General features: G+C 40.0%; 2 protein-coding genes across 2 annotated transcripts; both read left to right on the top strand.

Annotated features, from left to right (window-relative positions):
• Positions 1-1615: 1615 nt before the first annotated feature.
• Positions 1616-10042, top strand: LOC121895458. The gene is made up of 6 exons (XM_042408619.1): positions 1616-2299; positions 2417-2519; positions 7749-7897; positions 8450-8555; positions 8646-8787; positions 8909-10042. Exons 1-6 carry the CDS (start codon positions 2166-2168, stop codon positions 9832-9834), a joined length of 1560 nt encoding a protein of 519 aa, XP_042264553.1. The 5' UTR covers positions 1616-2165; the 3' UTR covers positions 9835-10042.
• Positions 10043-14162: 4120 nt separating this feature from the next.
• On the top strand, positions 14163-25297 carry LOC121895446 (putative helicase mov-10-B.1). Its single transcript, XM_042408600.1, has 23 exons — positions 14163-14775; positions 14885-14987; positions 16079-16260; positions 16523-16619; positions 16711-16852; positions 16982-17228; positions 17335-17448; positions 17919-18099; positions 19575-19717; positions 19813-19989; positions 20278-20390; positions 20529-20725; positions 21026-21123; positions 21275-21372; positions 21467-21565; positions 21758-21860; positions 21949-22066; positions 23467-23658; positions 23790-23861; positions 23943-24068; positions 24142-24230; positions 24368-24480; positions 24593-25297. Exons 1-23 carry the CDS (start codon positions 14642-14644, stop codon positions 24652-24654), a joined length of 3000 nt encoding a protein of 999 aa, XP_042264534.1. The 5' UTR covers positions 14163-14641; the 3' UTR covers positions 24655-25297.
• The last annotated feature ends 179 nt before the right edge of the window (positions 25298-25476 follow it).

Raw genomic sequence — 25476 nt, 5'->3', positions numbered from 1 at the left:
GTAAAGAATAACTAGACAGGCTGACTTTTCAGCTGCAATGACAGTCATTTTTCTATACTCATTCATCTAATGGTAATGGACATTTGTAGTCCACACAAGCTTCTCTTTTGTGAAAAATGACGATAATAGGCTTAACAATATGATATCTGCAATAAATAAGGCATCCCCTAATTTTTGCAAGAGGTGGGCCCCTATAATTATTCAAAATAGGGTTTTTTTATGTTCATGTAAGGAATCTCACTTGTCCCAGTTAAGGCCTAACACTATGGCAGAGTATGCAGCCAAGTGATACACCACAAAAAAATAAAAATAGCATTTTTCAACAGGCAGCACTCTCAGCACCTCAAATATCCTGTCCTGCCCTGCAAAAAATCTATTGTATGGCCATGCAGTTGTAGATTGGTCTGCAGGCCCATGTTATATGATTGAGGGGCTCATTCAGACAGATCAGATGTGGATAACAACATAATGCCAAAGCATTTGTGTGTGTGTGTGTGTGTGTGTGTGTGTGTATGTGTTGGGGGGGTCATAACTGTACTGTATGTAGGAATGCTGTGTAATGGAAATAAACTTTGAAATAAACTTCAAAGGAATATGAGGTTTTTATAGAATTAACAAAGTGGCAAAGACCTGAGTTATTCTGCGCAGAGCAACTGGAAAGTGACTGACAGTACAGTGTCATGTATACAATAGATGAGAATACATCACCTGACCATTCCCATCAGCTTTATTGGTCTTTAGTTGTTGTCACGGTGTCTCCCTGCCTTGGTATTAGCCACTATCCAAATGTGGCTGCAGCCACATTTGGATAGTGGCTACATTAGCAGCCACTATTTACTTATGTTTAACAGGTTATTGATCTTTGTCCTGCTCTGAACTAACTGGGTGTTCATGACCTGGGAAGGATCAGATTATACTCTCAATATTATGTAGCAAGTGGTTACATAATATTCAATTCATACTAAGGCTACGTAAGAATTAAAAGACATGAATAAGGCAATAGAGTAGAAGAATATATATGTATTACGTTATGAATTTCCACCACAATTGAAGTAAAAATAAAATAAAACATAAGTTCTAAAAATAAGAAAAAAAACACACATGTTGTATATGAATGTGTCCAGGTCAACAGACAACAGAAAATGCTATTAATTTATAAGAATTACAACTTTCCTTTATGGTCTAAAAATTTTGACCTTTCATTTATTATTTAAACATAATGTTGTAGACCTTAAAATAATTTTCACAATATTGTATTTATAATTAGTCCATTATTGTCATTGTTATCACCAGTACAAAAGCGTTGCTTACTCACTATTGTGATGTTTTGCTCAGCTGCAGTTTTAACAGATTATATGCATTATACAGGCAATTCGTCTTTAATTAATTTGCTGATCTAGTCACTGACTGACTCATCTAAATAAAATGTTTTTATAGCTCTCAGGTTAGGTTTCGTTTCTCCGCACTAGCTGGCTGTGTGTGTGTGTGTGTGTGTGTGTGTGTGTGTGTGTGTGTGTGTGTGTGTGTGTGTGTGTGTGTGTGTGTGTGTGTGTGTGAGAGAGAGAGAGAGAGAGAGAGAGAGAGAGATCCACCGCTCTCGTGGATTGCCCGGGAATATAAATCGAGCCGTTTCGGGGGTTTCCTCTGAAAGTAATGGAGGTTAATGTAGGAAAGACGTTATTATTTTAGGTTAAGATTAGGACATACAGGTCTCAATGTTACTTTATATACCATGAAAAAGACAGTGTCAGATAAATAGATAAATGTGAGACTTGTAACTGTTGAACATGTGCTGATAGGTTGTAGGAAGTTCAGTGTAGATAGAGAAGTAGACTGGGGGGCAGCTGGTAGAAAAGGAAAACGGCTTTTTTGGCCCGTTTTGTTTGTTTTTTGTGATGTCACACTCTCAGATACAGTAAAAGGCGGCAAGCACCTTTAACGTTGGTTTATAGTCCGCCAGTAAAACAAAAGAAGAATAGGAAGAGGATTTCCTGCGAGATGATGCAGACATGACCGCAGATACATCCAAGTGCAGCTTTAGCACGAGCTTATACACACCCCCTTAAATTCAGGCGCGAGGGGGGATGATGTGCTAGACTCTCCACAACCCGCGGGCTTCGATAAACTACACATCCTTGTCGTGTTTGAATAACGGATTTTTGACCATGGTTAAGATTAAGTTATATTTGCGCCGCTATGTTGGACGCGACTTCTTTGAGTTTTTGAAGGAAACTGATCGATTATCCATCACTGACAGAGAAGATCTCAAAGACATTTACGACAACGAGTTCAGGGCCAGGTGAGTTGATCATGTAGATGCCGACATCTGTATGTATGATAGTTTTATACATATGTCCGAAATTACATGTTTCTGTGTGTGTGTGTGTGTGTGTGTGTGTGTGTGTGTGTGTGTTAGGAATGAATGCACCAGAGATCCAGACTTTAGTTCAGTCCTTTATGCCCTGAGAGACAATAAGAAAGTAACAAGAAGTGGAGTCAAATTTTACTTCAACTCTTCGGTAAGTGCACTTTTACACACTACGCTGAGGTCAGCTTCCTATTCTGGATTAAGGGGAAAATTTAGGGAAACATTAATAATAGACTATTTAACGGCTGATTCTCCGTTGTGGTTTTTGTTTCTTTGTTTTTTTTTTTACGACTTACACTTATGAAAAAGTCAGTCAGTCACTGTCAGATTTGTGAAATCTTTATTTGCTTATGAAAATACAAAAGAGGGTGATTTCACTGATATATCTCCATCCACATCACATTAGATCAGGTCTAGATAAAAAAAAACACTATATTTAGACTTGTCAAATCTTAATTGACAAGTTTAAATATTATAGTGGTTTTTGATCTAGACCTGTTGGTCTGTATGGTGAAATTGCCCTTTATTCAGTTTTCACAAATAGAAAAAAGATTTCACAAATCTGAAACTGTCTCTTTGTTCATCTAGTCCAGATTTGACAAGTCTAAGTATAGTGGTTTTTGATCTAAACCTGGTCTAATGTGGTCCAGATGGAGAAATATCAGGTTAATTGCCCTTTTTTTAGTTTTCATAAGCAAAATAAAGGTTTCACAAATCTGAAAACGGGTTTAAACAGCTTTAAGGCTTTTGCTACGAAGTCTAACACTTTTTCATAAATGTAAATGGTAAAAAAAAAACAGAGAATCTGCCACTAAATATCATTATTGATATTCCCCTCAATTTTCCCCTTATCCCTGAAATGAAAGTCAAAGTCAGCATTGTCTTTTACATCATATTTTGAAGTAGGTATGAAGCAGAAAAAAATTCAAAAAGGTAAAAAAACAAATTTAAAACACAACCAATCATTTACATCCACACAGACTTCAGCCAATGCGGCACATACAAAATATGGGTTGGGTATATGGTCATGTGGCCAATCGTTATCTCAGACTGTCAGAGAGGCAAGGGAAGTGTCCAATAAGGGACATGGATTATACCATATTTGGTTCATAAAAAGGAGAAGTGCAACTCAGGGGTGGTACTTTGTGGTAAGATGTTTAGAAGAGGCCTTAACCTCAATATGTGCCTATTTGATGTGGTATACTTAAAAAAAAAACTTTAATCAAAAAAAAACTTTTAATAATGTGCTATATATAGAAAGTAGGAAGAGCAACAAGGCACATCATAAAAACCACTACAAAATTAAATAAATGAGAGATATTTAAGAACCATTATGAAAAACTCATTAAAGGTAGAGTTGATATTTGAACTTGATAGATAAAATTATCAAATAGACTGAGGTCGGTTGAAGTCAAGCATCTCTTTAATTCAAAGACAAGCAACAGACACAGAGAGTATGCAGAGTCTCCGTGGAGAATTCTGAAGAAACAAAGGAAGGTCACCGGTATATATTGACGGCCTTGGGAGGCCCTTTGGTTGTTTATAGATTCTTTCTAACAGACCTAGACAAAGCTTTACAGAGCTCTCCCTTCCACATGATAAACATGATGTCCATATGACTATTATATTGTTACCCTCAAGGCCCTGCCGCCAAATACATATGATCATACCTACTTATCTAATACATGGATATATCTATCAGAACTAAACACCCAAAAAAATACACCCCTCCCTTCATGCTCCTTTAGAAGCTTCGTCCTCCAAGTTCATGGACGCGCATTGCCAAGGCAACGACCAAAAGAGAAATATGGTAGAATCCAGAGCGATGCGTCAGCTGTAGAGTCACTTCCATTTACACTTTATCACAAGCGGGAAAAAAAAATTGCATCTTCTGAGCACAACAGTCCATCTACACTCTCCACGGCCTCCCCACATCTCACTCAAACTGCCCTCACCAGGCTGACTGATAGTAGAAATTTATTGCACCAAAATAGTTTGCATGTCGGCTCCACGGGCAGAAATAGACAGTGTTTATATTTATTGATTCATTGATACAATTAATAAGTTCAAAGCACATATACAGCGGGATATTTGTGTGATCTAAACAGCCGCCTGCTCAGATTATGCTTCACTAAAAGGTGACAGAAACAGACTCGACGCGTTAAAAAATTAGGGGGTCTCTCTGAGACTGTCTCAGATTCAGTGTGGATTGATACATTTAATAAAAACAGAAGCCTATCTGTTCCATGAGAAAACATTTCCTATGTGAATTAGCCACAGCCTCTCTCTCCCTCACCATTCAATGGGTGCTGGAGGCAGGAGACAGTCATGTCCTCACTCAGACAGCTGCTCCCATTACTTCCTCCTGTCCTGTTTATGAGCATGAAAACCCCCTACTGCTGATTGGCTGAAGTAATGATGTGTGGCTCGCTCCGAGCCGTTGTGTTTACATGCCCATTTACAGAGCCAGGGCTGTGTATGGACACCGAATTTTTTTTCGGCGAACACACAGAAGGGACAGCTAGTGGACCATGAGGAGATATTCGCTGGATTTGACAAAAAGCGTATTACATTAGAATCGCTGACTTTGCCTTTAATTGAGAAATCCTTCCCATCATTCATGCCCCCTGGAAATAAACTTTTGCAATATAAAATCAAAAATGCTTCTCTCTTTTTCCTGAGAAAATTGACATTACTACCTCTTTGGCTGGACTTTATCACTTCTATGCCGATAAAAATACGTGAGATGAAACATGCTTCTCATTGAAATGTCTTGCAACAGGACTGGTTACATCATTCCTCTTGATGGAGCTCCTATGTACCGTGATACGCTCTTTAAGGGAACGGGATGTCTCACCTATAGATATCTTACCACATGGACACTGTATCATATAGATAGCATTTGTTATTTTACAGGTAATAAAGTCCTTAATGTTAATGGTCTTTCCTTTGATAGGGTGATTAAAAGACTTAAGGTTTTTGGTATTTTAAGGTGAGAGTGGCAGGAGACTGTGTGCTTTCTGCCCAGAGAGGTCAAAAGAGCAGAGTGTCAGAGCAGGGCTGAGAACAAGGATGTGTTATTCTTGTGGAAACCCCACTTCAGACCATAAAATCAGGATTTAACACACTGTCTGTGAGGGGCCGTTTCTGTCTCTGTTGACCACAGCCAATGCTTGGATCTATTATCTGGTGAACGATCTCTGACCTTCTTAATGAGGGACAGCTCCACACTTTAACATGTTTAATGATCTCTGGGCTTAACAGAACTGATTGAAAGTCTTTTTTCCACATTAACTTCTTATGAAATCATCCTTATGTATATCTTTGAATATTATAATGTATGCATGTGCCACATAGCCAATGAAATGCTTTTATATATATGCATGATATGTGCAGATAGCTGATAGGACAATCATAGTAAGACCTCCCCTTTAACCTGAGTATTAAATGATGTGCATCCTTTGGGGAGAGGAGTTAGGAGACAGGTTTTGAGTTTCCAGCGGAGCTCTTTGGTGGATTTTCTGTTATTTTTGCTTGGTGTCTTTTGCACTTTGAACTTTGCTTTTGTGCTGAATAAGTTAAAGCAGATCATTTTGATCCCCTGAAAAACAGAAACGTCTCATCTTTCGAACTTCTAAACTTAACTCATCCCAGCCTTCTTCAACTACATTTCGGTAAGGTCCCTTGCATACTAAGTATTCTCTAATGTGTTAATAGTGCTAATTTTCTCTCAAGAGAGGAACCAGCATTAAGAAGAGTTAGGACAGGAGCCACCGTATCGGGGTAAAGCCTAGAACGAGGGGCGTATCTGCCCACAGTGCAGGGGCTCTCTGTCAGATGCTAACAGACTTCTAGGAGAAGAGACCTCTTTAAGTCTTAGTAACTCGAGCTGCACAGCAGTACTTGTGACAATTAAATCGCACCAAACCAATAGGAACGGTACTTCACTGGACTATGGCCTATGCTCCTGAGTAGCGCCCATATTGACACTTGTGTTAGATTTTGGACTCCATCAGAACCAGCCAATAGTATATTTGCAATTTATGCAGGCTCCACACTTAAAGTTGCCTTGAAGAGGTTTAGTTGTGAGCTTACTGTTTGGGACTTGCTGACATGTTCAAACAACCCTGTCCCTTAAGTTTCTTCCTCTCAAAATGTTACCATGGGTAGATCTTTAAACGTTTCTTGCAAGGATGGGTTTTGAAAAATATGCCAATGTTTTAAAATTATGTCCTTGATGATCTGAGTTTTAGGGGTGAATGTAGGGCAGGAAATAAGGTGTGGCTTAGATTTGGAGGATTTTTTAGCTTGCAGATAAGCCTCTCTGCTCTTTGAATCCATGTTTTTTGCACATACAAGCCAATATTCTTGGTAATTTCTGTCTCTAAATTTGGATAACATCTCTTCTTTACTTTTATCATACTGTTCTGGAACATCGCATGTTCTTTTCAGTCTAGTGATTTAATTTACAGGTAGACTTTTCTTAAGAGGAATGGGATGAAAGCTTTCAGCATTAGGAAGTGTATTCCGATCTGTAGGTTTGGTGTAAAGAGAGGAAGAGAGGACATCATCTTTTCTTGGTACATGTATATCATGAAAATTAATTTCTTTCGCTAGTTAAGTGAAGCTCAGACCTGCAAAGTTACCGTCTAGAAACAACAACAACACATCAATATTACACTTCTAAGAGATAATAAAAGGGCAAGGCCTTGACACACTGGAACATTTTCACCACCAGACCAGTGGGAACACCCTCTACCACTTTCCTAGTTAATTTGGCCTCCTTTGTTCTTCAGAGAAATTACTTCTTTTTTAACAACATACCATACCTCCAGACCTCTGGTACTGCAATAGGCACTAAAATGACACCTAGTTTTGCCTTTGTCTTTTTTTTTTGGTCACTTGGAAGAACAAATGCTGTATGAACCACAAAAAACCCTTCTTCCCTTTTTATTATCTCTTTGAAGCATTATATTGAAGAATGTTCTGTTTTTTTTTTTCAAGCTTTCTGACGTTGCTAAAAAATTAAGCATTTTCAAAAATTGAATGTTTTCAGTCAACAACAGCAATGTCTCATTTTGAAAGCAAAGTTTTCATCAAGCCTCACTGACTTGCAGAGTCACTGTTTTTGTAAGGAGTAGGTGGTTTCATTTTCTCACACACAAAACCTCCGCTCTGAGAAAAAACCCTTTTTAATGTCTTAAGACAAACCTAGCTGTTACATTTACTGTATATGCATACATCAGACAGATAGATGGGTGCAGATTAGGTACCTTTAAAAACAGGTGAGGCTACCATTATGTCTACAGGACAATCAGTAACTTGATAGATGTATTTTCCATCCCAAGACAAGACTGACTTGAAGTGATCTTCTGCACAGATCACATCTCTGTATCTGGACCAGTGGGACCATCAGCCAGAGCAGAACTGTAATGGAGTGGCTATTCTCCAGCCAGAAGAAGCAGTGTCGGGGGTTCGAGCCAGGAGGGAACTGGCCAGTCAATTGATGAACAGGCTCAGGACAGACAGGTAAGAGGATCAAATAATGAGTGTCATTTTTTGTCAGAGTGTTTGTTTTGAGTGCTGCAAGAGCAGTTTGTTCTGTTTTGTTGTTTTTTTTAACATTTTTGACAAATATGAAGTTCTGTTATTTCCTATTGCAATGCAATCCGCCCCTCAAATTAAAAAAAAAACTAATAGTTTTTCTAGGCAACTGGAATATGTTTTTACTTTATAGATAATAAGTAATGTAAAAAGTCACATTGAAAAACAAAGTTCCTCTTTGGAGCAAGGCACACAACAACAGGGTTAATTTACTCATGTGATGTGGCAAAAAGCAGACGGGACAGAGGGAAGCATTGGTAGGATTGTAAGCATAAACTGCAGAAGCATGGCTAACAGGTTAATAGCAGCAGTCCTCAATGTTGTGAATTATACAGCTTCTTATCAAACATTTACTTTTCATTAACCTGTGTAACTGGCCTTGCATTCACTCTGTTGGCTGTATTTCTCTGCACCTATAAAACAAGAATATAATTGAAAGGATACACTTGAATCTGTGATTTAATGTCTGTAACACAGCACTCACAGGGATCAACTCATCTCTGACAAACGTGGTATCAGGATCACGTCTGACCATGTGTTTAAAGATGGGACACTTTACCTGCGAGTGGAAAGTGCATCTGAGGTATTGGTGTAATTTATGGACGTATTTATGGTTGTGGTATAAATGTGAAGCTCCACTGCATTGATCTGTTTTTGATTACTTTTTTAACAGTACGTGGTAAATCTGACTGTGGAAAACATGGGAAGAAAACCTGTGTATTTCACCTACTACACCCCGCTGCGCTGGCTCAGATTCTTCACTCTAAATGATGAGCGCAAGGTGACCAAGACAAACCCTCTCACTCTAAACCCAGGTGATGCAAAAATCAAATTCGGTTTTCTATTATTTGAATGCCTGATGTGATATCTTGCTCCACTGAGACATAATAATAAAGCACTATGAATATACAAAACATTGTTATGTTCTGTTCTCAGGTGATGGCTATGAAATCCAGGTTCGATTCCACTGCAGTTTGGTTGGTTTCTATCCAGCCATACTGGCCTTTGAGTTTCAACCAGACCTGCACTCCACTCCATTCCACATCGTGCGCTTTATTGAGGCTCAATGTATGACCACCACCTTTTTTTTAAGATCCCCACCACATGCTCACCACGATGGCATCAACATTTGCCTGAGGTGTATGTTGTTTTACGACACTTTTGTGGACATTGCTCCCAACAAACGTGAAACATTGGACCACAGAACCGTTGAGCAGAGAGCCTCTCACCTGTGGTATGATGCTCGTAAGTTAAGGCTCACTGCGAGCACAGCAAAGAGGGTCCCCACCAGAGGCAACCCTCAAAACTACATCAGACAGCATCTCTACCCCAGTTTCCATGGGAATGCGGCAACTCACCATGGTATAGAAAGCGAGGCATTGGCCTTTCAGTGGCTACAGAATTGCGGGTATGTTGTTACCCGCAGAGGCACAGTCGTGTGTGCAGGGGAGCCCTGGCTGTCAGCAAGCCCTGATGGAGTTTTGAACTCAGAGGAACTGCTGGAGATCAAATGTCCTTTCCTTACTGGTAATGAGTCTCTGGAGGACCTGATCAGAAGCCAGAGGTACGATGTGAAGATGGTGGAGGGGAAGTATCAGTTGCAGAAAAATGGTAAGCGGGGCTTCTACATGCAAGTGCAGCTTGGCATGTTCTGCACAGGCCTGAGGTCCTGTCAGCTGCTCATCTGGACTCCATCACAGCAAGTTTTGCTACCAGTACCATACGATAAGCAATTCTGTGCCGACACTGTAGCTAGACTTAGAATCTTTTATTTTGAGCATATGCTCCCTTATGTGTCAGATGAGTTTGAGGAAGGCAGCCTGCTGCTTTCCGCCAGATATTTGCAGCTTTGTAGAGAGTGAATATTTGTTGTCACCTACTGAACTGTCTGTTCTCTCTCAGGAGTCAACATTCACAAGAACAGGCATCTCATTTCAAAACATTTTTGTGCCCTGTTTTCCCTGCACTTGACCTTGTCATGCAGAAACTGTTGTACATGCTTTTGTCTCCTTGTGCCTTGATTATTGCAACAGCCTTTTCGCTTGTCTTAATAAAAAAACTTTGAAACGACTACAGACTGTACAGAACTCAGCTGCCAGACTTTTAACATGAATTAAGAGGCACGATGTAAGGTGAGAGTTGCAGGAGCCTGTGTGTGCATTTTGCCCAGGACAAGATGTTATTCCTGTGGAAACCCCACTTCAGACAACAGGATATTAGCATACTGTCTGTGAGGGGCTGCATCTGCCTCTGTTAATTGCAGCCAATGTATGGATCTATTGTCTAGTGACCGACCACTCTCTGACTCTCTTCTTACATAGACCGCTCCACACTATAATATATTAAGGCTCTCTGGACTAAGCAGTTAAAGGACTACTGTGAAACATCTTTTGTATGTTAATGTATTTTTCTGACACTGATAATTCATCATGGTGCTATCCTGAACCATGTTCAACCTTCATCAATGAGAGTCTCTGCTAAAGATGGGTTCAGGGCTTTCCGGGGGATAATATATGTCTGTGTCAATTAACTGAACAAGAAGGCGATTTTTGCTTTAAATATGTTGTATCATCTTCATGTGAACAGCCACTATTGTCAAGGTGGCTTTTTGATTTTTTTTTTCTCATATTAGGTCATATGCTCTTTGCGTGAACAGCCACTATTGTAAAGATGGCCTTTTAACCCTTTTCAACATTAGCTTCTTATGATATCATCCTTACATATATCTTTGAATATGAAAATGTATGCATGTGCCACATAACCAATGAAATGCTTTTAAACAATATATGCATGATATGTGCAGATAGCTGATAGGACAATCATAGTAAGACCTCTCCTTTGTCCCGTGTATTAAAGACCTGTATCCCTTGAAAAAAAGGTGGTAGACAGGTTTTGAGTTTCCAGTGGAGCTCTTTGGTGGATTTTTTTATATTTTTGCTTGCTGTTTTTTTGTATTTTGTACTTTGCTTTTGTACTGAATAAATCCAAGTGGATCATCTTGATCTTCTGAAAGACAGAAACTTCTCATCTTTTGAATTTCTAAACTTTTCTCATCCAAGGCTTCTTCAACTACATTTCGGTAAGGCCCCTTGCATACTGACTATTCTCTAATGTGTTAATAGTGCCAATTTGGATCTCAAGAGAGGACCCAGTGTTAAGAAGGGTTAGGACAGGAGCCACCGTATCAGGGTAAAGCCTAGAACAAGGGGCGTACCTGCCCACGGTACAGGGGCTCTCTGTCAGAACAGACTTCTAGGAGGAGAGACCTCTTCAACACATACTGATTTCACTGATAATAATTTACCAAGTTATTGTTATTATCAGTGATTAGAGACACTGGAAGATGGTAGTCATTCTCGCTCACCCCCAGTGCGCTACTACATTTGCGTAAATCCTTGACAAAACCTGACAACCTAGCTGAAAGGCAGGAGGTGGCGTAGCAGTCTTAATAACTTGAGCTCATGGATGTATTATAAGAGCTGGATACCGGACTAAAAATGGCGCCCATTCATTCCTATAAAAATTGCTCAGCTGGCACATACATCAAAAAAAGCTTCTGGCTTCCAGGTTTGCTTCCACGTTGTGCGGCCCACCGAATATGCACAGTAGTGTTTCCTCCACTGACCCTGCCTGCGAGTTCCTGCTCGGACCATAGACTTTACATTGTGATGACGTCATGGATTTTTAAATCACTTTTCTCGGCTTGAGGAAAGTTTTACAAATATAAAATCTCCATGGACCAAACGTTCATAATAGAAAGAGACATAATTGATGTTGTTTACAGTTTGAGGTGTCCTGTAAACAGTTTTACAGACATCTCTTTTACAACGGTGGTCTATGGAGAAAATGCTTTTTGGGCTGCAGGGGGATTTTCCGCTGCAATACTGCAAGTGACCACTGGGAAAAATTGGCTGCAAGGCTGAGTAGTGGAGCCCTATCCAGCTCTTATTATACATCCATGCTCGAGCTGCATGGCTGTACTTACGAACGGTTAAATAGCACCAAACCAATAGGAACAGTACTGCACTGGATCACGGCCCCAAGCAGTGGCCAAATAGACACTTGCGTTAGATTTTGGAGTTCATCAGAACCAGTTAACGGTCACACCTGTTTTAGCCTCTTTACATTGGCTCCCTGTTTGTTTTAGGATTGATTTTAAGATCTTATTGATTACCTTTAAGGTTCTTGACCTGGCCCCAGATTATACCTTTTAATCCCTTGTGAACCTTTGTGTAGTTGGATCCTTGGGCAGAGGTCTTCTGTCTCTTCCAGATTCTAGGCTGAAAACTAAAGGGGACAGAGCCTTTGCCATCAGGGCCCTGAAACTCTGGAGCGACCTGCCTGAGGAAATAAGGCTGTCTGAGTCAGTGTCGTTGTCCGTTTAAAACATACTTTTATTGGAAAGCGTTTCCTGATTTTTACCTGAGCTGCCTGCTTCTTTTACTTGATTTTATTTGTTTCACTTCATGTTTATTGTTGGGGTTTTTTTTATAATGTGTTTATTTTTTATGGCTTTTAGTTTGTTTTAATCTCTCTGTTTTAAATGTGTTTTGTTTTTATTGTAAAGCACTTTGTAACTGTGTTTTTTAAAGGTGCTATATAAATATAGTTTATTATTATTATTACTATTATTGTCTCCCCCTGTACGTTTGTGTGTTCTGTCATAGGCTACTTTTGGGGACAAATTTCAGACTTAATGCCAGTTAATTGGGGACGGCTTGTCTAATTTGGTGACAAAAGGTGTGTCTCCAATTGGGAAAAAGATGATTTTTCAGTCAGTGGTTAAGGTTAGGGTAAGGGTAAATCTCCAGGATATGAATGAAAGTAATGTCCCCAAAAGTGACCTAGGACAACTAGGTGTGTGTGTGTGCGTGTGTGTGTGTGTGTGTGTGTGTGTGTGTGTGTGTGTGTGTGTGTGCGTGCGTGTGTGTGTGTGTGTGTGTGTGTGTGTGTGTGTGTGTATCTATCAGGCCCCCCTCCCCCTCTGTGTCTTGTCATATGTCAATCAATATTTGATGTTTTTTGACTGGAGTGGGAATAATTAGGGATTTTTTTTTTTTAGTAAATGTTAGTTGTATAATATGTTGTAAGAAGGGAAGTGTGTTTTCAGGAGTCTCCTACTGCCATTCATGTACAGATCATATTTCACTATTGAATTCTTATTATATGTAAACTATGGAACTAATTTGCAAACTTGTTGACATGACTTATCTCTCTATATAAAGCAAGGAATCTCTGTCTGTCTGTCTGTCTGTATGTATGTATGTCTGTATGTATGTATACATGTTTGTCCTTCACATATCTCGAGAACTGTTCATCAGATCTACTTCATACCTGGCAGGTGGATTGTTGCAGAATCAAGAAAGTGCAATGTCAATGTGTGAAGTTGTTTGGATGAGCATTTCTCGGGAAACATATAAAAATACCTCATTAACACCTGTGATTTGCTTCTTCTTCTGCACGTGGAGTCAACAGCAGAAACTAGGACAGCACCATCTGCCATTGCAACCCACACTGTGGTCGGAGGCGGGATTACATCCATAGTATTAATGAATTTCAGAACTGTGTGCTGTGAACGAAACTTGGCATGTTCAAGGCTCAGTGCTGAATGTCTCAGGCACGTTCAGAAATATATACAAAAAACACCTCAAACAATGTTGCTTGTGCTTCTTCTGCACGTGTATTCAACGAGCGGAAATATGGACAGCGCCATTGCAACCCACATTGTGGTCGGAGGTGGAATTACATCCGTGGTGATAAAAATTACCCATGTAGGGTGAATTGAAAAAGTTTACAGAGTTAAGCTCTATTCCCATTCCTCACGCGCGGAAACTTCGTATGCATTTTCAAAACATAGTGCAGGATGTCTCAGACATGTTTTGAACGGGCACTACAGTTCATCTGATCAACTTCAGTTCAACTCAAAACTGTAGTCTCGAAATATTCTGCGTGTGAGGCGTTTAGGGAGCAAATTCTAGATAGTCTGTAGTGTTGAGGCGTTTAGGGAAGTTTAGAGCAGGCACGTTTTGATTCTTCAAATCACAATAGTTTATTCCTCTAAATCACAAGGTTCATCTGCAGAGCTCACATTGTATGGGTTTGTGTAAAAAAAAAAAAAAAGAAAGAAAGAAAGAAAAAGAAAGGAAAACCTATTTCCAAACAGGTAATATATTAATATATTGTCACATTGTACGTTTGAAAAAAATATTTATACTATTTAGCAGATACAGACCACAATGTATGGACAGAAGGATGGAGCGCGCTTTAACGGCAAATTTACAATAATCTCTACATCAGAAATTATATGAGCACGAAGGTTACACAGAGCTGCTCGGACAGATAAATTATTTGGTCCATATTTGTCCTCGGTTTCGCTTACTTGGCTTTCAACGCGTTAGGTTTCGTTTCTCCGGCTGGCTGTCTGTGTGTGTGCACTTGCTTTAATCTCCGAGGATGACCGAGCATCACAGCTTCAAGTGGCGCAGCTCCGCATCATCGGACACAGCGTGACACACCGCCCACGCGGACTGTCCTGGAATATAAATCGAGCCGTTTGTGAGATTACCTCAAATATGCGGACGCAACAACCTGTGTTTCGATGAGCGACATAGCCATATTATCCCGGACATTGTCGTGTTTGAATAACTTTGAACGTTCAGATTTTTAAACATGATTAAGAAGCCATTATCTGTACTCTGCCAAATTGGACTCGACTTCTTTGAGTTTTTGAAGGAAAATGAACGAACTTCCATCACTAACAGACTTGAACTCAGAGACATTTACAACAAAGAGTTCAGGGACAGGTAAGCTGATCATATAGCGACAGACATCTGTATGTATAACAGTTTTATAAATGTGTCCGAAATTATATATGTCTTTTCGCGTGTGTTTGTGTGTTTATGTGTGTTTTAGGAATGCAGGGATCAAAGATCCAAACTTTGGTTCAGTCCTTCATGCCCTGAAAGTCTCTAACAAAATAATAAGAAGAGGAGACACTATTCGCTTCACTTCTTCGGTATGTGCACTTTACATCATATTTCAGCCACATAAGCTTGTTTCAGTTGTTCAAGTTTATGCATCAGTAATTTGTAGTGTTTGACATGTGATAAAGCAGAGCTAATGTAAATCTTTGGCTGTCATTGTCTTTTAAAGACAAAAAAAAAAACATGTAATAATGAAAAAAAATATGATTTAACAAACTTAAGTATTATCACTTTACTTACAGTAACTTATCTCTAGCAATAGCTGTTGATTAAGTGGAAATACTAACTTATTGTTATTTTCAGATCTGAATTTGACATAAAATGGTTTAAGTGATTTGCTTTAATTGGCAAAAATGTCATCTATACAATATTTCAGTAGCATCTGAGCTCGTGCTGGTGAAGTTAGTGGTGAGTCAGATGAAACTTAAAACAAACAATTGCTGTAGGATGGGTGTAACCTGCATATCTGTTTATTAATAACTGTCATTGACTAATTTTATTTTAAGGTTAAAGTCTATTACACATCTGACCACATCATAAATTGCTGGTGGGTGTGGTCAGGAACCTGTTGGACTTGTGATTACATGCAAATAGAAACATCAGACATGTTTTAAAAGACTTGAAATATATTGTTGTTTTCTCATTAAAAACAACAACAACAAAAAAACAACTTTCAACTTTGGTGAATTAAATGCTCCACAGTTGGTTGAGAATGTTCTGTTGTTATTGTTTTTTTCAATCTTTTGGATGTTGCTAAAAATAATTAATTATCTCTTTTCAGGGATTAAATATTCTCAGTCGACAACAGCAATGTGTCATTTTGAAAGCAAAGTTTTTCATCAAGCCTCACTGACTTGCAGAGTCACTGTTTTTGTAAAGAGCGGGTGGTTTCGCTTTCTCACCCACAAAACTTCCGCTCGGAGAAAAAGCCCTTTTTAATGTCCTAAGACAAACCTGGCTGTTAAATTTACTGTATATACATATATCAGACAGATAGATGGGTGCAGATTAGGTACCTTTAAAAACAGGGGAGGCTACCATTTTCTCTACAGGATATTCAGTAACTTGATAGATGTATTTTCCATCCCAAGACAAGACTTACTTGAAGTGATCTTCTGCACAGGTAAGAGATCTGTATCTGGACCAGTGGGACTCATCCAGGGACCGCCAGCCGCAGCGGACCCAGAATGGAGCGGCCAGTCCCGGGCCAGTACAGACTGTCACCTCATCAGAAGAAGCAACGACGGGGGTTCGAGCCAGGAGGAAACTGGCCAGTCTATTGGTGAACAAGCTCAAGACAAACAGGTATGAGGTTGTGTTGGTAGTGTTGTAAGCATAAACTGCAGAAGCATGGCTAACAGGTTAACAGCAGCAGTCCTCAATGTTGTGAATTATACAGCTTCTTTTCAAACATTTACTTTTCATTAACCTGTGTCACTGGCCTTGCATTCACTCTGTTGCCTGTATTTCTCTGCACACATAAAACAAGAATATAATTGAAAGGATTAGACTTGAATCTGTGATTTAATGTCTGTAACACAGAGTATAACTACCTTTGCACCCGCAGGGCTCAGTTCATCTCTGACAAACATGGTGTCAGCATCACATCTGACCGTCAGTTTGAGGATGGGACACTTTGCTTGTGTGTGGTAAACACATATGAGGTATTGATGTTATTTATAGAGGTATTTATGGTTGTGGTACAAATGTGAAGCTCCACTGCATTGATCTGTTTTTGATTTTTTTTTTTAACAGTACGTGGTAAATCTGACTGTGGAAAACACGGGAACAGAACCTGTGTATTTCACCTACTACACCCCGCTGCGCTGGCTCAAATACTTCACTCTAAACGATGAGCGCAAGGTGACCAAGACAAACCCTCTCACTCTAAACCCAGGTGATGCGAATATCAAATTAAGTTTTCTATTATTTGAATGTGTGTGTGATATTTTGCTCCACTGAGAGATAATAATGGGTACAATAAAGCTCTATGAATATACAAAACATTGTTATGTTCTATTCTCAGGTGATGGCTATGAAATCCAGGTTCGATTCCACTGCAGTTTGGTTGGTGTCTATCCAGCCACACTGGCCTTTGAGTTTCAACCAGACCTGCACTCCACTCCATTCCACATTGTGCGCTTTATTGAGGCTCAATGTATGACCTCCTTAGGACTGGAGCTGGCACCTGTAGCCCCTTACAAACCCCGCTCCCTTCCTGTCTTTATCCCTGAAACTTGTTTCACGATTGAGGATGGGCAGCCACCTGAAAGGTATCAAAGTTTACTCAATACACTGTTGAATATAAAAGGTTTGTAAAATGAATGTTGTCTCATTGTGATGCATCCAACTTTTTTTCATTTTGTCTCCTCTTACCAGGCTCTCTGAGATGCACCTAAAAAATGAAGTTATGCTAAAAGCGTACAAAATACTACCATATATGTACGAGCTCATCCAGTCACTGAAGAAGTGTACTCCTTACTCTGATAGAAGGTAAATTCAGTTCGGTTTTTTACGTCTTTTCCAGCTACACTGTAGGTCAGTAGTGATATATAACAGTCCAGTTTCTGTTCTACGATACATACTGTTGTAGATATCTTGAGCTCGTCAATTCAGAAACTCCAGGATGTATGGATGTTTTATTGACAAACACAAATTTGATTGACCAAGGAAATAGCAGTTACACTTCAAAGTGCCAGTGCAGACCCAGTGAAATGCTCAGCAAATCTGAAGGAAAAGAGTTGAACCACTCTAAGTTATTCAGGCAGTGCGCAGGCGACCTTGTCCCTAGTCAAAACATTGCTATAAGATTGTTTACTCTAGCACTGTCTCTATGGCAACAATTATAAAACCAGGTTGGCCCAACCGGTTGTCTAAGGAGCATTCATACATGGCACATATATGAAAATTCCTTCACACGTACGCTGCCATACAATTTGTTTCTTCTCATTTTCTCTGCTTAGAATTGCCAAGTTACGATGTCCCTTGAGCTGGGAGAACTACTCAGAGAAGTTCCAGCTGCTGCTTTATCTGGAGGAGCTTCAGATGGAGGTGGACATCGGGAGATACAACATCCCCAACAATGACAGAGAACACGCCTGCATGGTCAGAGATCGGATCAACAAGAAACTTCTCATTCTGGAGGTTAATATGTGTGACGCTGGATAAAAGGGGAATCAGTTGGTCGAGACACAGGTGTCAGATGGGGAATCTCTTTATTCACAGCGGCCCTACTAACAACACAGTCAGAGATATCTTCCAACGTTACAGAACGTGACATGCCTTTTTATACTGAAGACAGGCTGTGTGTGTGTATGCGTGTTGGGCGGATAGGTTTCATCCTGTTTACCAGACTCTTTGGCTATCTCAAATCCTAAAGAAGGGTGGGACATTTCTCAATTTCACTTATCTTGGACTTTGACCAAATGTGAGTGGGCGTGTCTGCACCATGTGTATGTGGGGGGTACTTCGCCCCTTTGCCAATATTCCAGATGTTTCCCGTTTGTTTGGTGGGCTGACCGGCATCGGTCTAGGTCATAGTGACCTGGCTCTCACTCTCCTACAATGCTCATTCACTTACTCACATAATCAGTCTTTCCTTCATCTTGCACAATTTTAAAATGTCCCACATAACTTCCTGTGAGGAAAACATTGATGATTATATGATTGTGTTGATTTAAACCAGAGCTTTAGGATTAATTTAAAGGGGATATATTATGCTTTTTGTAATTTTCTGTTATTTTTCTACTGTCATGATGTTAGATATTTATGTTAAACATGGTCAAAGCTCCAAAACTTGAGGTGAACGTATGTAAAAATGCTCCCTGAAAGTCAAAAGCCTGCTCTGTTTGCAATGTTATTTCTACTTCCTCCTTGTGATGACATCAGATTGTTTTCACATGCCCACAAACAGCCGCCCGTTCCCTAGCTTTTGTTGCTAAGGTTGTTGCTAAGGCTGTTCCATTGGTTGTTCGCGTTGTCCACTCCCATATTTCAGATTGGATTTCAGCTCAAACATGTACAGATGTGTTTGAGGAGTTTACATTTCAAGAAAGGAACAAGGAAAAGACATGAAACCTGACTACTATTGTTTGTTAATGAAGCCTCTGAACCTGCCGGAAGTCGGCCGAGGGGCAGCTTCTGGAAGCTGGTGAATCAGAACAGAGTGGGCTCATCGGGAGGGGGGCCTTAAAGAGACAGGAGCTAAAACAGCCTGTTTCAGACAGAGGCTGAACTGAAGGGCTCCATAAAGGGCCAATATAAGATTAATAAGAAATGTTTGACCTGTAAATCATGCAAAGATATTCCTGTAGAGACCCAGAATAAAAATATAGACCTGGAAATGTGCATGATACGTCCTCTTTAAAGGCCATTCTGATATCCACAACTGGTTCTGTTAACCTGGTCAGTTTTAGAGAAGGCCAGACATCATTTATAAGGGCTGTCAGAGTCCATTACACATTAATATCAATCAAAGGACAATTGTTAAAAAGTTTATAACATTACAGTACTTGTCCAACAACTGAAGTCTGATATACACTGTATTAAAATTATTTAGACTAACACTGCCGATATATTCACCTGGATTGTCACTGACGTAGATCTTGTTCACCTGTCAGGTACCTGGTGTGTCTGAGAACCGTCCGTCTGTGCTGCGAGGCGATCAGCTGCTTGTGTATCCCGCAGGAGAGACAGGGGTGAAGTACCGCGGCTACGTCCACAGTGTGCAGCTGGACAGCATCAAACTGGGCTTCAGCTCAAAGTAAGATCAAGACAACAAAGTGACACTTTTTGACGACATAAATGGTCATTCTTAGTATCAGCGATTCATATCATGTTGTGTGAATTTGTTTGCAGATTGCTGGATCGCTTTGTAGATGGGATGAAGTTCAATGTTGAGTTCACTGTCAACCGCCTGACTCTGCGTCTTCAGCACAGAGCAGCGGAGCTGGCAGCTACATACAGACTGGGAGAGGTGTTGTTCCCTGCTGCACCCACATCCTCCTCTCAGCCATCTGAACTTCCCAAACTGAGGTTAGACATGCTACAACACACAATCCCAACAACACGTCATGTTGACCTGACCGTGAAGCAAGCTGATTGGCCAAATTTGAAATAGAAAAGAAAAATATATAAACATTATACTCAAAATCCCTACCAGTGGTTATGTTCAATCAAACTAATCTCAATATAAGATAAACTGTGTTATTGTAACAGCAGTGGTCCAAGCTTGAGTTAACTGATGAGTATATGATTCTCTGTGCATATAAACATACCTGCTGCCTCAGCTCCGACATCATACCTCTGTTCCTTTGTCTATAGGCTGTTTGACTCTCAGCTCGAGAGAAACCCGGAGCAGTTTCAAGCTGTGCAACATATTGTAGCTGGCTCATCCAAACCTGCTCCTTATCTGGTGTTTGGCCCTCCTGGCACAGGTACATCATGTACCAGCATGCTACTTTCTTTTTGTCTTTATTAGATGCACTGTTTAAGCGATTTAGGTTTGACCTTTTATTGTTTCAGCTGCTCAAAACCAGCAATTCAATCACTTGACATTACTCTGATCTGTTCAGGCAAAACGGTGACTCTGGTGGAGGCCATCAAGCAGATAGAGAAGACTCAGACCTCCTGCCACATCCTGGCCTGCGCTCCCTCCAATAGTGCTGCTGATCTGCTCTGTGAGAAGATTGTGGTCCACGTGGACAAGCGTAAAGTATACCGCATGTACGCCAGCAGCCGGGACCCAAAATGTGTCCCTGAACAATTAAAGGTCAGTGCTGTGCACTCATGTATTCCAAGTGATTGTGATTGATTGATGTTTAGATGTGAAGCATTTCTTTAACCCACAAACTGCTTAACCATTCTTTCACATTTACCGTTACATTATCTCCCCCTAGTGGACATTAGGGTGCATAGCAGTGTCTGTAGATAACACATGAATCAGGACCATTCATCTGCTTTCTTTCTGTCATACTGCTGCACTTCCTGGCACTTTATACTGTGTGACACTACTAAGTCTTTTCTAGCCTCATTTAGGTTTTTTTACACTGATATTGTGGTACTTTCACAGGCATGCTCTAACCTGGTAGGGGAGTGTTACGTTTATCCTGCTAAAGAGGAGCTGATGGAGTACAAGATCCTGGTTACGACCCTGTTAACTGCTGGAAGGTAGTGAATGACCCTCACAGTGCTCACATGCATGACACCTGCACTTTCACTTTTGCATACTACAGTATTTGTATCTTGTTTATACAACTCTACAAATGAATTTCTGTGGGACTAAGTTTGCTGACATGTATGTTCTCTCTGATCTCTGCAGGCTGGTCACAGGAAACATTCCCACAGGACATTTCACTCACGTGTTTGTGGATGAGGCAGGACACGCTGTGGAGCCTGAATGTTTAATCCCGCTGGCAGGTGAAGAACACAAACAACAATGTTTTTTCTGTAATTGTATTGAACCTGCTTTGTGTGTTGGTTGATTTTTTTCTTTGTTATTTGTGCAACAAAGGGCTGCTTCATGCAGAGTCTGGTCAGGTTGTTCTAGCTGGGGACCCCAAGCAGCTCGGACCTATTCTCAGATCACCTTTTGCGCTGAAATTCGGCATGGGTAGGTACAGACACACTCAACTCAACTCAACTTCGCTGTAGTTTTGATGAATGAAGATACGTAATTCTGCAATTCAGTTCTTGTTTAGACTTAAAAAAAAACTTAAAAACATAGCCTCGCCCCACTTGTGTTTGCAGTATATGATGTTGTTTGACTAGTTTTTAGAGGTTAAAAAAGCTCTGCTGTCTGCAGGAGTGTCCCTCTTGGAGCGAATGATGAATGACTTCACTCTGTACCAGAAGGAAGAGGGTGTGCTCAACAAGCGCTTTGTCACCAAACTGCTGCGCAACTACAGGTGTGGTAGATACGGTTATAGGTCAATCCTTAACATGAATGATGCGATTGATTTTCCTGGACACATCATTTCTGTTTGGCCTCGTCAGGTCCCATCCTGCCATTTTGAAGATTCCCAACGAGCTCTTCTATGACGGAGAGCTCCAGGTCTGTGCAGATGAATTTTTACGCAACTCCTACTGTAGATGGGAATACCTCCCGAAGAAGGTAAGGATTCTTCTTTTAGCACACACATACAGTGCATTGCATGCGCAGAAACTGATCATGTAGAAATCACAACATGAAAAGTAATTTTTAATATTCCCTACACCTACAAGACTTTATTACTGTATATCTGTATTATTCAAAATATAATGAAGCCATATCAAGATTCAAACTACTACTTTTAGGTGCAGTTTTCTCCTTTTTGATAAAGATGAATTGAATGATTTTATCTGATGAAAAAATTACAAAATTTTCATGTTTTTTTAAATTCCTCTTCACAGCAGCAATCTTATGAAAACCTTTCCTCTCAACCACATAACTTGATTGTTTTGTTGTTATAATAGCCACATATGACCTGATGTTAGAGCTCTGCATGTCTCTAATAAATAAAGCGTTCAAAATAATTTCTCTGAAGAATACAGTTGTGCTCATAAGTTTACATACCCTGGCAGAATTTGTAAAATGTGTACCATTCATAGTGTCTTTAGTTGTGACCATAAAGTTCCATTTTGGTCTCATCACTCCAAATAACTTTGTTCCAGAAGTTTTGAGGCTTGTCTAGGTGCTGTTTGGCATATTGTAAGCAGGGTGTTTTGTGGCATTGGTACAGTAATGTCTTTTTTCTGGCAACTTGACCGCGCAGCCTATTTTTGTTCAAGTACCTCCTTATTGTGCATCTTGAAACAGCGGTTTGTGGGTTTTTCTTTGCAACCCAAACAATTTTCCTGGCAGTTGTGGCTGAAATCTTTGTTAGTCTACCTGACTGTGGCTTGGTATCAACAGAACCCTTAATTTTCCACTTCTTTATCAGAGCTTGAACACTACTGATCGGCATTTTCAAATCTTTGGATATCTTTTTTATATCCTTTGCCTGATTTATAAAGTTCAACTCCCTTTTCTTGCAGGACCTTTGACAGTTCTTTTGCTTTCCCCATGGCTCAGTATCCAGTAAAGTCATAGCAGCCCTGGATGAAATGTGCATGGGTCTTTAAAGAGCTAAGATAATTGTTGACTATTTATACACAGACACTAATTACGATCAAACAAGTCACAGGTGTGGAAAGTTACCCTTCATAGCCATTTAAACCTGTGTGTCAACTTGTGTGTATATTATCAAGTCAAACATTCAAGGGTATTTAAACTTTTGATCAGGGCCATTTGGGTGATTTCAGTCATCATTATGATTTAAAAAGGGCAAACACAATTATGTGAAAATGAATGGCTTCACCTGACCACTATCCTTGAATAAAACAAAGGTTTTCAGCATGATCAGTTGTATTTTCCAAAACACGACCAATATTTCACAAATACTACTAGGGTATGTAAACTTATGAGCACAACTGTATATAGGAAGCCAAAAACATTTTCTTTCAAATACAAAATACATCTCACATGTCTCTCAGGACTTCCCAGTGATTTTCCATGGGGTGACAGGCATCGATGAGCGTGAGGCCAGCAGCCCTTCATTCTTCAACAGAGCAGAGGCGGAGGTGCTGATGGACTATGTGAAGAAACTGCTGGAGACACAAGCAAAGAAGGGCCTGGCTACCATCAATCCCCGAGACATAGGCATCATCGCCCCCTACCGGAAACAGGTCAGAATGAACTTCCATCCGCAGAATACAACAATTCAGCTTCTTGTTTTACAATTGAAAGCACTTGAAGTGGAAAAATATATTTATATCTAGATTAAAAGTTGGAGCTGTTTTTTTCTGGTGTCACATAGGTGCAGAAAATCCGTAAGGCCCTGGAAAAAGTTGGGAAAGACCTCAAACGTACGGACATGGATGACCTGAAGGTGACTAAATATTTCACACTGAAGTACTGTGAAACACACAATAGAAGCTGTGTCCTAAGTGTGTATTCATGTGTTTGTCAGGTTGGTTCGGTGGAGGAGTTCCAAGGTCAGGAGAGGAGAGTGATATTGGTGTCTACAGTTCGGAGCAGCCGTGACTACACAGAGATAGACAAACAGTTCAACCTCGGCTTTGTCAAGAATGAGAAGGTATACATTGCAAAACACATACACTGTACATACACACAAAGTATTATTCTGACACTCTTATTTCCTTGAACAGAGGTTCAACGTGGCTGTGACTCGAGCTAAAGCCCTTCTGATTGTGGTGGGAAACCCTATAGTGCTGAACGCAGATCCTGTCTGGGCCCGGTATGCGCCTCATTGCTACTTTCTGCAATCACTGCATACATATATTAATTAGCATTTTAAAATAAAGTCCCTGTTATTTTAATGCCATAATGTATCTTTCTCTCACTCACATTTCCCCCCTTCTTGCTCATTTGCAGGTTCATCCAGTACTGTAGAAATGAGGGAGGCTACACTGGATTTATACATGCAGAGGAAGAAGAAGACATGGTGGCGAGACTTGCTGCCCTCTACATCCAGATCGAGGCTGAAGGTGACACATGCATATCTTTATTTTCATTAGTATCCCCCTCACAATGAGCTTTTTGAACAGATGTTAAAGTTTGTCCACCTTGCTTTCCTCCCTGTGACTCTTTTCTCCCCAGTGGAGACTGCCGAGAGCGTCGTCCAGCAGCACCTGGACCCCGAGTGGAGGAATGACCTGTGAGGAAAAGGAGAACTCCTGTCCTGAACACTTGAAGGAACTGATTATGCTCTACATTTGGTGTATGTCACCACTTGATACTTGAAGCAGAGGTTCATGAAACGGTTTCATTCACATTTGTACTCAAATTCTCCTAAAAGGGCTCAACGGCACCTTTCCATCTGGAACACAGCCTTTATTCAGAAAACAACAATAACCAATTACACATGAAAATATCTTGTTAATGTCAGTTTATCTTTTTAAAACTTTACCAAAGACCATGAAGGACAGGGAGTTGATTCATGTTCAGACAGTTTGTCTTGGGCTACCTCAGCGAGCTGCACTTTTCAAACTGTTTTACTTGACATAGCTGCAAACGCTACTGTTATCCAGCTCAGATCACTCAGACATCAACCTGAACCTCCAGTTTTAAACTTATTTATATTGTTCTTTAATATGGATTTAACATCCAGTCTCAGGGTTATCTAATCGACACATTTTGAGTTGGCAAAATCTTGACTGTTCTTTTACAATTTGAATCATGTAGGTTTATGATAATGTATTGAACCAGCTACACAGCAGGGTCCATCTATGTTTAGTGTCAAATCTATTTTTAAATTGCACTTTTTAATCATATTTACCAAATTAAAAATATTTATGGTCTATATTTAAGTGTTAAGTGGTATTTTCTGAATGAAAAATAAATTCTGTTTTGAAAACAAGAAATGGAAAAGTCTAAGATCATTTAGTACTTGTTAGTGTTAGCCTTCAGTGGGCTCTGGGCTTTGGTTTTCTGTTAAATGGCAAAAATTCAATTTTGATTTTAATATCAAATGGAAATATATG

This window comes from Thunnus maccoyii, chromosome 4, assembly GCF_910596095.1.
Source record: "Thunnus maccoyii chromosome 4, fThuMac1.1, whole genome shotgun sequence".
In the NCBI taxonomy this organism is placed as follows: domain Eukaryota; kingdom Metazoa; phylum Chordata; class Actinopteri; order Scombriformes; family Scombridae; genus Thunnus; species Thunnus maccoyii.
Note: the sequence above shows the minus strand (reverse complement) of the source record. Positions and strands in the feature narration are given on the sequence as shown.

Coding starts and splice junctions, on each gene's coding strand:
- LOC121895458 (XM_042408619.1), top strand. CDS start 2,166: ATGGTTAAGATTAAGTTATATTTGCGCCGCTATGTTGGACGCGACTTC. Junction 7,898..8,449: donor AACAGGCTCAGGACAGACAG/GTAAGAGGATCA, acceptor TCTGTAACACAG/CACTCACAGGGATCAACTCA. Junction 8,556..8,645: donor GAGTGGAAAGTGCATCTGAG/GTATTGGTGTAA, acceptor CTTTTTTAACAG/TACGTGGTAAATCTGACTGT.
- LOC121895446 (XM_042408600.1), top strand. CDS start 14,642: ATGATTAAGAAGCCATTATCTGTACTCTGCCAAATTGGACTCGACTTC. Junction 17,229..17,334: donor GATGGGCAGCCACCTGAAAG/GTATCAAAGTTT, acceptor TCCTCTTACCAG/GCTCTCTGAGATGCACCTAA. Junction 19,718..19,812: donor AAACTGGGCTTCAGCTCAAA/GTAAGATCAAGA, acceptor ATTTGTTTGCAG/ATTGCTGGATCGCTTTGTAG.